The 13,914-nt window shown below is 37.4% G+C and overlaps 1 protein-coding gene across 2 annotated transcripts in view; it reads left to right on the top strand.

The window, feature by feature from the left end:
- Positions 1-13,914, top strand: part of LOC306846445 (small conductance calcium-activated potassium channel protein 2-like) — a 49,548-nt gene that overhangs the window by 15,647 nt on the left and 19,987 nt on the right. Inside the window, exons 1-2 of one of the 2 annotated variants that reach the window (XM_079379844.1) lie at positions 4,519-5,570; positions 11,998-12,447. In XM_079379844.1, coding sequence (XP_079235970.1) covers positions 4,638-5,570; positions 11,998-12,447 — 1,383 coding nt within the window. In that variant the 5' untranslated portion in view covers positions 4,519-4,637. Of the gene's footprint in view, positions 1-4,518; positions 5,571-11,997; positions 12,448-13,914 lie in introns of those variants that run through there. The other variant, XM_079379845.1, reaches the window with a different exon arrangement.

A 13,914-nucleotide genomic window follows, 5' to 3' on the forward strand; every position in this document is an offset into this window, starting at 1 on the left:
GTGCGACCTCTGACATATATAGCAATTGTAAGTCGCTTTGGATAAAAGCGTCAGCTAAATGAATAAAATGTAAAATGTTAAAACATAAGCATTTTATGCACAATAAGAATAACAACATGATAATCAAGAACTGAATACAAACATCATTGCTTTGTTAAAAAGCATTCAAACATGCTGAAACATGTTTCTCCATGTGCTACAAAAATGTATTTGTTATAAAATTAGCTCCATGCATTTATAAAAACCACCAGGATGTAAAGGCAACAATAGTATCAGAGAACAGCAAAATGGTGTCTCCATCAATGGTGCGTCCATATGTAGAATCCTTTTATTTCGAAAGCTCCATGAGCATCATTCTATGATCAGTTTTGCAGCGGTTCGTGCGTGAACGGGAACCCCCGAGCCCCCACCCTATCCATCCACCCCCGCTAGTCTCTCAACAACCAAGATCTAAATATAGAACAGGGATCCCCCCATCAATTTACAGCACGTCACAAGGTCATATAACCCTCCTCTCACGATCCTCGATCAATACTACGGCGTGACAGTCCAGTGTGGATCTTCCCAATATTCTAGTTGCTGCACGTGAAACAAACGTTCGCGTGGATTTTTTTCCCTCAATTAGTCACGATGTTTATAGCCTAATTAACGGCGCGGGAAGTGTTTTCTATTATTTTCAGTTTTGATGTACGGTACCTTTCAAGAGGCAAACGTTCAATTTCTGGAGATGAAAGTGAAGGGGAGACACGGAGAGCGCTCGCGCCATCGGTCGCATGCATATTCACGCGCTGGAGGGCATGCCCGTCACTAGACCGAGAATCTCTCCACACAGGACAACGAGGAATTGTGTCGGTGTGGACTACCTTTTTTATTCGGGAAAACTGCGTCCGCTTATTATTTTGATTCGGTTTATATATGCATATATTTTATATTATCTTATTTATTGTTGCTGATATCATTGTCACAAGCGTTCAAAAGGATCTGAATGAAGATGTGTAAAGTGTAAGGTAAGAAAGTGGAGGTTCTGTAACTTACTGGACATTTAAGTTGTAATGCCACATCTCACAGCCTCACGTTTGGTATTTCATGTGGTTCCCTTTGTTAGTATTAGCCTTAAAATGGCAGACCAGACGTGATGAAAGAAGGTTTCTCAAGGCCTTTGAAGCATATCTTTGTGATGATTTATTCTGACCTATCTTAATGTTGCCCTTTCATTTATACAGACAACCTTTGTCAGGGAAGATGAAACATATGTGACACTCTCCACCCCTCCATACATCCAAGTGCCTTTTAGTAAGTTTGTTTTATAATCACATTTGGTGAAGGGGTTTCTCCCCTTATACTTTATTTATTTTTTAATTTGTGTTTTTATCTCCTTTTTTAAGTTATGACCTTATTTTGTTTTGAAACAATAGTGGCACTATAAGTCTATTTAACATAGCAAGCTGATCAGTATGAAAAAAATTCTCTCCTCATCGTTCTTGACAACTGCAAAATTAATAAAGCAGCAAAATGAATTTGTAAATGAATAAAATACTAAATTAATTTCTTAACCAGTGTGAGTAATAGAACTGAAAGGGTCTTACTTGATTCAAGCTACAATGCAAATACTACATCAAGCTGTCTTTTTTTAACAAACAGATCTTTCAACTTTAAATTTCTTGCTTTTTTGTATACTGGCATAAAATATACAATTGTAATATGTGCTTGAGGAAATTTTATGTAATTTCTGTTTTGAAAAGCAAACATGTCTGGCGTATTAAGTCTGGTCCTCTCCCACTAGGCATTTAAAATAATCTTTGTGGATCACGACTTCTGTCAGCTCGGTTCAGCTCCTTCATTTCCCCTTAAAATATCCTTGTATGTGAAAGAGCTGATTTGTTGTATCATTCTCATTACATTACATAGATTGTATTGCCCTGTGATGCGTGTTTCAGAGGTAATGGCTCTATGCTGCATATTGAATTGAGCATACCGTCCATTACAAACTCTGACAGCAATGTCTGCCTGATTCTTATTCATATTAGAGGCATTTGAAGCATTATGTGTGTGTGTGTGTGTGTCTGTGAGAGAGAGAGATTCAGTTTATGTTTTCATGCAAGCAGGCTGTCGTACTTCATTTTGGGATGCACTACAGTAAATCGACCCTCGCTGATAAATTCTTCTCTATTCACATTTGAGAAAAATACAATACAAAACTTCACAGCTGTTTTTTTTCTGATAATTTTGATAACTGTGTGTATAACACTGACTGTTATACAATAACGGAGTGTGAATCTATCAAAAATTATAGACAGGATTGCAAAATGCCTTGACATTTACTGTGCATATGCCATCTAACATACTCTGTGACTAAAACTCGACCAATATGAAATAATGGGATTTGAAAATTTAGTTTTTACTCAAAATCTTCAAATATTATAAATATTAGGGTATATTATATAGCAAAATATTACAACAGTTAAAATGTTCAGTTTCTTATTTTATAGTTTGGTGATATCATCAATATTGATATTTCTATTTGTTGAAGTATTCTACTAACAAATGAGCAGACTTAATGACTTTGGCTTGTAAGAGCCTACTTAAATGAACAAATTATTTTAAAATAATTTTCATTTTAATTAGATGGTCAAATACCTGCATGCCAGAAATGAGTTTCTGAAAATGCTCTGTTATCGTACACTCAGCAATCAATTTATTTGGCCACAATTATAATTAGATTGATAAAATAAGTCATTTGGCCTGAATTTTTAAAGGTATGTCTGTCTGAAATAACAGCCATGTTAAACCACTTTTTAAACCTTTTTTTGTGCTGTTGGGGCTTTCTATGATGTCTGTTTTCTTTTTTTACTGCAAATTCTGTTCCATTAACCTAAATGCCACACACATCTTCCTGTATTTATAGAATTGAACTTAAAGTTATTTATTATATTGTTTTATTAAGCTGTTTTTTTTCATGTGCTGACAGTTAGTCCCAGGATTGTAGGTGATTTCAGGTTTCACTATCCTGTAGCAATATAGTCCTCACAATGCAAGCAAAACCTGATCCACAGCTCTCATGGTTGTGGTTAATTCAGGACCAAAGAGAGCATCTTTATCCTCATTCTTTCCAACACTCATCTCCATTCTCATTATCAGCAGCATAATAGGATGTCCTCAGTAAACTATCATTGATATTAATGAGGAAAGTTATTTATATCTGTGCGTTCACAAATGTTTGAAGTCTTTCATCTCTAACATGTAAAATTTAGATTTTTATCACACAGAAACTGAATGATGAATTGGCATTCTGTGATTGTAGATTATACCGACACCTCTTATTGCACAAGCTGGAGTATGCGTAGGTGGAGAATTTATTCAAAAATTAAATATTTTTTTCCCTTTATTTTGAGAACTGTTTGTCTGCAATTGTTAAGATAACAATCGCATGCACGTAAATGATTCTGACTGAAAATGTTTCTGTGGGATATGATATGACAGCAGTGAATCGGATAAAAACTTCTTCATAATTTTTCCAGTTTCCAACTCTTTAATGTATTTTTGGTATTGGAATATGCATTATCCTATATGCAAAACTAACTACTTGAGGACAGCATAATAAATTTACTCTAGAATGAACCACTGAAGTGTTTCTGATAAGTGTGTGTCTGTCAAGGACAGAGCACCTTGTGTTTAAATGGAAGATCCATTCTTCATTAGTCGTCCTTGTTTTTCAAATGTGATTTATTCCACATTATACAACAGTCAGGTCGCAAAGTTTATTGATTTGGAATAACAGCACTGTATCTTCCTTTCTGTTTTCATGGCATTCTAGAATGAGCGGTGCAGAGTAGTGAGCAGCAGTTTTTAAGCACAGGGTTATTTTTTGGAGTAGAATTTTTGTTTTAGAATTATTAATTATAAGTTCCTGCAGTCATGGAAAACCTGGAAATGTCAGGGATCGTGAAACATGAATAAAATCTTACAAGTAATTCAAAATACATAGCCAATACATTTCTGTAAAGAACAGGCTATACTATTATTCAATTAAATGGATAATTTTGTCCAAACTGATTCACAGATGATATCTGAATGATTCACTCATTGTTTTAATCCTTGTCCATTAAAACGTGCATTCCAACACTTAGCTATAAATGTGATATCAGACTGAATATTATGCTCGTGTGATAGGCCCTATCTATCGCTTATATTGCCTTCCACTCAACACAAGGTTACCATTGTATGTACTCGCAGGTTTGGACGTATAGGCTACTTTACGCCATAATAATAACATAAAGCAATTTATCAAAGAGGTGCACCTGTCCCCTGAAGTGTTTGATGCTCGTTCTTTTTAATATCGCCATTCAGTGGCACAGGCATGAAAAAGTCAATCCCGCCAAGACATCCATCTTTCGCCGCGTGCATGACTTTGCTAATACCCAATTCGCATCTCAGGTTTAATCTTATCAACTGTAAACATAAAGCGGTTTTCACACGAGGGCGGTGTTCATCTCGGCCATGACGTCAAGAGGCAAGTCTCGCTCGAGTCCACCAATGAGACGAGGCAGCTTGGTTCTTTTGGGGCACATCGCAATGAATGGGTGTCGGTGCTTTACAAGGCAAAGGAGCGACCACAACAAGACGCGGATATTGAGGGGATGCGGCATCGGCACGCAGGAGCTGTCCACCAGCAGCAGCAGCAGAGCAACGACGCGGACGCTCGTGACAGTGAAAAGGAAGCATCTCCTGCAGTCGCCCCGCTCTTTAGTCTGCCGCCCCCACCGCCATCGATAAAGGAGCGATCCACCTCCTCACATCCCAGCCGACATGAACAGACCTGTCCGGCCCGCGGCGCCAGGAACGGCGAGTGCCTGCCTTTGACCGGCCACGGTGACCATCAGCCGCATCCGTTTCCAGGGGCCTCATCTGCCTCTCAGTGTCATTTGGAGGGGCTCTCGCAGAGCAGCCATTCTCCTCAGCACAGATCTTCCGTTTCCCCGCAGCCCTCCCCTTCCGATCTGCCGCCGCCGCCTCTGCCTTCGCGCATTTCTGATACGCGGGATACGCGCCAAAAGAGTGCTAATTACAAACAAGACATCGTACAGCGTCGCGTCGGGGAGGGGGGGCGTCGAGACCAAAACCAGTTGCTGCAGCAACCCTGTTATAATCAACAAAGGGACCCCTCCTTTGAGCCACTCTTGCCAAACTCTGGTCAAGGACAGATAAATGCACGCGAGGAAGCCGAGAAGGAGAGGCAATTGATTGAGCCTCAGGCTCAGTTACTGTTGGGCAGCAGCTTGCCCATCAACTACTGCATCGGCGGATCTGGGCAAGTGTGCAGAAACAAGCAGGCGCCGCTGTTGCAGCATCAGCATCAGCAGAGTGACAGAGACAGCAGCAGCGGCGGCAGCAGCAGATACCAGGAGGGGAAAACCGCACTCTGTCAGCCGTATCGATGCGAGCGAGCGCTAGAGAGGAACTCGTCGGTGTCGAGTAGTGAAAACAGCAGCCCCCCGTACGGCTCCAGCAGTCAACTGTGGCCAGAGCCCCACGACAAGGAGGACAGGAAAAATCGCGCAGGAAAACACAAGGTGGGTTATTTATGTATGGCCACTAGCACAGCTTTCAATATGCCACTCATATAGAATATACACTGCGTTATATGCGGCCACGCCTGTCGTATGTTATTGTTCTGTGAAATTAATAGCTAATCGTCATGTTAAGCTAATTTGATTAGCTAAAACATGTATTCGAAAGCAGCCTATCAACACGATGAAATCAAGCACACTGCATCTCATGCATACACTCACGCGGACATAAAAACCCACTGTGCTTTTCACATCTCTCTCTCTCTTTCTCTCTCACACGCACACAGACACACAAACACATAGACATTTAATTTGACAACGTAGGGCACATGAAAACATGGTATTTGTCTTCTTATGAAGGGTCTTATTACATTGCCCAAATGTGTAGGCTATTTATATAGTTAAACATGACAATTCAAGTGAAAAAACTATGGAATGTTGGCCATCATTATTGCTGGTTGAAAATTCAGCAATTTAGTAGGCTATAAGTCGTAAATTAAATTCTTAAACATTCATTTCAGCTAATTCTTACAGCCAAAAAAAATAAAATAAATAAAAAAATGGCAAAGAGGTGCAGTAGTAATCCAGTACTGAAACTGTAGAAAAAGGCTCAAAGGTTTTTGATTGAATTTTGATGGATTTCATATAAATTTTCACTCTTCCTTTCCTCTGAGCACCTGTCTGTCACAGGACAGAACATAGTCTAAAATGAGATCCATTTTTCGCTCGCAACCAAGTTATGATATCATACTCAATTACCTAATTTTTGCATTTCTATGAAAAAATAAAAACACGCTTGAATCTCTTCTTACATGTACACAATTAAAACAAAGTGAAACTATGCTGAAACAAATATGTAGAAACAAATTTCTTTCAGAAATTGCTATTAAATTTCAAAGTTAATAAAAAAACAGTAACACATTAAAATTAACATGACATTTTGTAGTAGAAAGACTTGTAGAATTTTCTTTTATGCTAAAATGTACTCCAGTAATCTTTAACTTCAAAAAAAAATTTCAGTTTACTGCAGATAACTGTGTTGCATGACTCTGTGCCACTTTTACAGTGTGCTCAAACGATGCCCTCATTATTTGTTCGGCCAGTGCCTTCATCTGCAGATCATTCAAAAGACTCAAACAGCTCCCAGGGCTCCATTTATTTTTTTTGACCCTGTTATCTGATGCCACTCACCGAGGCTCCATTCATGTCTCCATTCTCTTGCTCTCGCTCAGGTCCTGAAATACCTTTTATTAGGTCGATCACAGTGGCTTATCTCCTTGGGTGGTAGTAGCCAAGTCCCATAGAGTAAGGCTTGATACGTATAGAATATATAGACAAATAATGTGCAGATTAAAATGTGGATAAGATCAAAATCAGCACAAATCCATTTCTTTATCAAGAAACAATGTCCCTTCAGAAAAACACACCGTGTCACAGATATCTCTAATGTAAATCACCTTTCCTTGTTTAGATTCTCTTCTTTCTACACTGTGGTTAATAATTGACCTTAAAGAGTGTAATTTGTGCACCAGTGTCACTAAATGGTGGTGCAATGGTGTAAAATATAAAATAACACAGAAACGTACATAAAAATAAAAGTCAAAAAATGAGTTTCCTGAACAAGTTACACACGGCACCTTTCACTAAAATGTTTTATGGTTCACCAATCATCCCAAACACACTGTATTTTGAGCTGTTTCCAGAGTTTCAATGTTGGATTTAACCCAAGAGCAGCACCAGTACGGCAGGAAAAAAGCTAACAAAGGAAGAAAAATAAACTGACCTTTTCAAAGAAAAAAAACCTCTTGATATCTGATGCTAGATAGTTGAAAGGAAGGATACTAATGAGAGTATACAGTCAAAGGAAATTCATTTAGACAGAGAGTCTTATCAGTTGGGCAAAATATAGCGAGCAGGGTGGAGTCAGAGACCTTTAGTACTTCTGAATACTGTGCTCTATTGTGTACAAGCTTTATTAATGGAAGACATGTTGCTCTGGTAACGCAAACAATAGGACTTTTGGAATACATAAACTATCCATTACTTTTCATCTGAAGAACTGCAACAAATAACCTTAAATATCTGTCCCACACGACAGATCCCACACAATTGTATCATTAAATGAAGCTTTGATCCTTAGATTATGATTGCTCCACTCAAGATGTGTCCAGCTGTACTCTGGCAGTTTTCCCAACAGAAAAAAAGAGGGAAGACATCATGTATAGCTCTTTTTTTCAATCAGACATTTAATAACACTTTTGTGTGCTTGTTAAGATACGTGCATATAAAGATATTGTTTCCCTCATACATAACTTTGAAAAAAATCTGTTTACTTGTGTAGGCTGATATCCTTACCAATGCATTTGTAACATTTTGCTCAACCACTCTGTTCTGGCTAATGGCTTAAACAAAAACTATTTTGGATGAGAGGAACCGATCAGTTACAATATCCTGTGACACAAACTGAAACTTAATAGTAGTTTGCTATTGTGGCCTGTGTGATCCACAGTTCCACAAGTGTAGACATTGTGCTCTGAAAGGCTTAACATATATACTTCTGCGCTTTACTTGTAAATACTTTTTCATTCTTCCTTCTTGTCAGTGTTTAGAGTTTCCTTTTGCCTGGCCTCTCTTTGCTTGCTCAGTGATCCTTGCTCTGGTGTTGAAGTAATGTCATGCGAAACGTCTGATAAACCTCTCTAATATAATTAATTAATAGATTATATGATGAAAAAGGAAAGGCTTGAAAGAAAACAATCAGCAGTTTAGTGTCATATCAGCCCTATCTCCATATTAACACAATGCTACTGATATCAAACTGTCTAGAAGCAGTGTTTGATATGATTACGCACCAATGTCTAAACCTGTATTATTGCCATGGCTTTTCTTTGTCAGTAGAAAACAGTTGTGGAGTTCTCTGCATTATTTGTGACATTTTTAGTGTATGCAAAAAAAGAGAGATAGAGAGTGAGATATCAGAAGAAACATTTAATGAATAATCTCATTATAGCAACATGTGTGTTTGATATATTAGAGAGCTGCAGCATTGCTCACAGAGGTTCTGCTGTTTATTAAGGGTCATACCACCTCAGGGTTAATGCTGTTGTTCAAAAAGCCAGAAAAGACTGCTTCAGGAAGATATTTATAAGAAGGAAGAAGAGGAAAGGGCTTTAACCCTTTAAAGGTCCCATCTTCTATTAAAGTCTTCCTTTTTTCCTTTATCTTCCAAGCCACCTAATTTCCTCCCAGACTAAAAGGTCCATTTAAATGGGATCAATTTGCTCTAAAGGTTTCATGAAGGATATTCAGCAACAACAGCCCATCGTACAGAAAATAATCACAAAGGAGTTCAGTGTCTTTGGCCAGTGCCCACATTCTCCGTGGTGTTTAGTTTCCTTGTGTGATATAATAATGTCCAACATCACAGAATCATGTCAGGAAATGTGTAGTTTTATCTCAGCTGACCCCACAGGCGATTGCATAAAAACATATGAATGAGCCTGGTGAAAATGGAAGTATTACTTTTCATTCTCTACTGATACCTAATGGTCGAAATGCCAGTGTGATAACAGGTTATGTGTTACACAGGGTATGAGAAAACATTTCACCTCAGCAGCAATCAGAAAGTAACTTTTTTTTTAGATTAAGGATGTGTTTAAATGATGACATTGTACTAAAAACAGCAAAAAAAATTCCTTTGCGTTTTTGGAAAATTTCTCATGCAGACGACAATGTCGTCAAAATGATGGCCGTTCACATGCCTATAGATTAAACACCTAATCTGCATGCCGTTACTGTTTTTACAAATTTCCATTCTTGTAGTTTACATGGAGATGATAACGCTATTATTTTCAAAAACCTGCGCTTTGAAACCCGTTTTCAAAGATTTGCTCCTTTATACCCCCAAAATGCCATTGTTGTGTAAAGGAATGGCCAAAACTCATAAAAAGTTTTCCATTATTAGTTGAAAATGCTGTTGTGTAAACACCCGCTTAAATATGCAAATATCAAGATATGGAGATGTCTTGAAAAGTACATAGAGAAGTGAATAAACCTGAAATCTAAATGTTACAAATTGTATCAAGATTCGTATTTCTGTACACTGGATTTTTGTTTTTTAAACAATAAATACTGTTTGATTGTGACCTTGCTAGGTTAGTCCTAGTTGCTTTAGAAGGAAACACTGAAAGGTTGCGTAACACATCTAAGCACAGAGAATGGTGTGAATTTGTATAATGCACTGCAAGTACCCTCTCCTCATCCTCCGGTACAAAATGTATCCTTTTTGAAGACGTGCCTACTGGTGATGTGTTTTTGCATTATACCTTTCATACAAAGGTAGATGATTCTGTTGGCATATTCTCCTGTCACCAACGCTGCAGCGGTTGAAGTGATTTTAATACCATCAATTTCAAAGTGGCCTCTTCTGTGTTCAGAGCCTACTATTAATAGTACTGACATTAAAAAATTTGACACACTCTAACTTGCATTAGCTGATGGGCTATTTGGAATATGGTGTTGTATTAAGTTCAGAACATTTAGGAAAGAAGTGATATGAAATGGCAGTTGTATGTAAGACCAAGTTGTTAAACAGAGTGTCTAGGCACTGTGACTGTGTTTCTGTGTTATGTTTTGCATTCTTTATCAGTCTAATTGGTTGTAATCAAAGTATGTGCAAAGGGCATAATTATACATTCTGTTTATTTGATAAGTATTACATACACACTGTTTTTAGTGTGCATTGGGTTTTGAATTTACAGCATTTCCTCAAAAGCCATTTAAACCAATAGAAAATTGGTGCCAATAAATAGCTTCTGTTGAATAGATTGGGCTGTGATTACCCCATGCAAATATGAGGTGTGACTGACAGCTAACATACATTTGTCATAAAATCAGTAATTTGTAATAAAACTTCTGCTAAAGGTAGATTTTGTTGTTTTACACTTTTATTGAAAAATGCAGGCACGTCCAAAACAATGCAATAAAAGGATTACAATACCATGTTCTGTAACCCCTAAAATCTGTGATAATTACCTGTCTTTTAATTGGCCTATCAACCATATATCATTTATTTGTCATAATATTATAATATTTAAAAGTATTAGTCAGAATTTTAATATCAGTGCAGCCTTGATATTGCTTCTATATAAAAAAGTAGTAGTCCTTTTGCAATTATTGATTAATCATCTGCACAATTATTTTAGATTGTGATAGTTTTTCAGTTTATTTTTCCGGGAAATTTAAGCATGCAAAGGAATGTAATTTTTCTCATAAAGCTAAAATTTTTTTGTCCTTACAGTTTTTAATGACATGTTGTCACTGGTTGAAGAGATGAGCTGTTTATATTATTTCTGTGGAAACAGTAGAAAAAGATTGCTGTAAAATATTGTATTTATATTATATTACACGCAGTTTTGCTGGGCTACGGTTTGAATGTAAAGTGGACCAAGAAGATTAAAGTTGAACCAAAAGAGAATGTGTGTATATATATATATATATATATATATATATATATATATATATATATATATATATAGACAATTAAATCATTAATCAAAACTATTTGTATGACACAGAGTCGTCAACACAAAATCATGATCTTATTAGACCTAATTGTAATGTACTAAGGATTCCAAACATTTAATGCAATGGGGTTTTCCATTGTCTGCTACTTGCTCACCTGTGAGAGACACCCTGATTCAGGAGTGTGAGAGAACACCAGTAGCACGACTTTCTGAAAGCCCACTCCTCACTTCAGGCAAACATCCAAACGTCATTATACCTCCACATATCGGGATATTAGCCGCAAACCATCACGATTGCTGCACATCTGCACACGTTTTGTGTGGGTAATCTCTGCCATCACGTTCTTTCAGAGTAATGAACTAAAAAGAAGAACATTTTGTTTACACCTTTATTTTGTTGTCCTTGTTACAGTGTAATTATAAATTTAAGTACTGATTAATAATAATCAACTACATGTATGTACTTACTATATGGTTAGGGTTTGGCTTAGGGTTACTTGCATGTAATAATGCATAATTAAGTGTTACTATAATACATGTAACGTGTAACAAGGACACCTTAAAATAAAGTGTTACCGAAATACTGTTCTTTTTACTAGTATCCTATGTCTTTTCTATTTGTTTTTTTCCCATGACTGTTTAGCGGACTTCTCAGTTTGCTCATTACAAAAGTAGATGATTAATATAATAATATATGTATAAATTTACGCTTTATTCATCAATGTTTACTGTACAATTAGGATTTAGTCATTGCTAAACTGTGGTGTGAAGATGCTACAGTAGGTTTTCTGATGAAATGTGCCTTGGGTCACTCTGGTCATGGAGCAGGGCCAACAGAGTAGATTAATGCTGGTTTTCGGTGTATATGCTGCTGACACCTGTTTGTATTTGATTTTTGCTGACAGGCACATGCTGAGCGAACAAAGCTGAGCCATGCTGGATCCAAGCCCTCCCTCTCTGAGAGCAGTCACTCACTCCCTCAGATAGCCATGAACAGCTGCAAGTACAATGGAGGAGTGGTAAGACCACTGGGCAGCCTGGCGGCGTCACGACGCAACCTAGCAGAGCATGACTCTGAGACCCAGCCGCTCCAGACTCTTCACAGCTCCGGCCTGGAAGTGGTCGTCTCTAAGGGTGGTGGCGAGGACCCCAGCAAGGCGTCCAATGAGAGCCTGGTCCGAGAGAGTGGCAACGCACCACAGAAAAAAAATAAAGATATTGGCTACAAGTTGGGCCACAGGAGGGCACTTTTTGAGAAGCGCAAGCGGCTTAGTGACTATGCCCTGATATTCGGTATGTTTGGGATCGTTGTCATGGTAACAGAGACTGAACTGTCCTGGGGGGTTTACACTAAGGTAGGTGCTTCCTTTTTTTTGCATTTTTCATATAAATACACATAAAAAGGCACATGATAGGCAGTGGGATCCAAAAGTTTAAAAACACAGTGAAATTAAAATCTTGGTTATACTTTATTTGGTAGCACTTTAATTTATAGTCCCCTTGCTACACACGTTACATCTGCTTACTTTAGTAAATTATGCACAATTACATGCAATAACTCTAAACCAAGCCCTATTCTTAACACCCAACGTTGTTAATTAATATTACTCCATATTTAAATGTACAGTTGCACTGTAACAAGGAAAGTGTAAAATAATGTGTAACTCGTTAATTTTAAAGTGTCCTTGTTATAGTGTAACTATAAAATTAAGTATTGAATAATATTAATTATACCATGGTCTGTCTGAATACTGGATTCTGATTGGCTGGCAGGTATGCAGTACAACCATTTAATGCACAGGTAGTTCCAAGTAAGTTTAATCACTATTCTATATTAATGTGCTGCTTTAATTGACACACAAACCCACACACATCACTCGCACACAAACACACACACACACACACACACAGAGAGAGCGAGAGAGGTCAGAGATCGCATTCGCAGATTGCGCTGCGCACACACAAACATGTTGTCAATGTTGCCCCATGACTTTTATTAATAAAATGGCCTAGATACTAGATAGCTATATTATATTCCTCAGCAACGAGGTGAATTTTTTTTTTTGAAGAACAGCTTGTTTAGAAAGACACGCAGATGCATGTAGGCTCACACAACTCTCTCTCTCCCGCTCGCTCGCTAGCTCGATCAATAAATAATTAATTCAAATAAATGCTATAATGCATTCAAATAAATGTGATCTATTTCATGAGAACTATTTCTATTTCACGAGAACTAGCTTCATGAGAACTATTTCATCTCTGTGTCTGATTTGAAGCTAACGAGCCGTAGCTGGCGAAAATAACCGTCATTTTTACCATTCCGGTTAAATATTGCACTGCGAAACATCATTAACAGCTTTAACTTTAAATCCTGGCAAATGACCATGGTATAAGCGTGATAATGCATGGCTAGCTGTGCAATAAACGATTTTAATGCACTCTGCTTCGCGTTGAGTGGTTCTTGGCCTCCATGTAAAATCGTTTAATCCTACTTCCCTACTTAAATATAAAATTAAATATATATTAAATATTAGGTTTAGTGGTAGTTGTGTGTAATCAGAGCTGGGTTGATTACTTACAAATTGGAATCAAATTGACTACTTTTAGATTACTATTGAAATAACTTGTTTATCACATTGATTTAAATAGGATAACCTCATACCATATTGGCATAAAAATACAAAGAGTAAAATATATTCCATTTGCTGTTATTAACAACATGAAGTGTATTAAACATTATATTACATCAAGGTTTCCCAAACTGGGGTTTGTGAAGGAACTGCAGGGGGGTTCGTGAGTTGAATGAAAAGCTAATAATTAAT

The sequence above is a fragment of the Barbus barbus genome (assembly GCF_936440315.1).
Source record: "Barbus barbus genome assembly, chromosome: 26".
In the NCBI taxonomy this organism is placed as follows: Eukaryota; Metazoa; Chordata; class Actinopteri; order Cypriniformes; family Cyprinidae; genus Barbus; species Barbus barbus.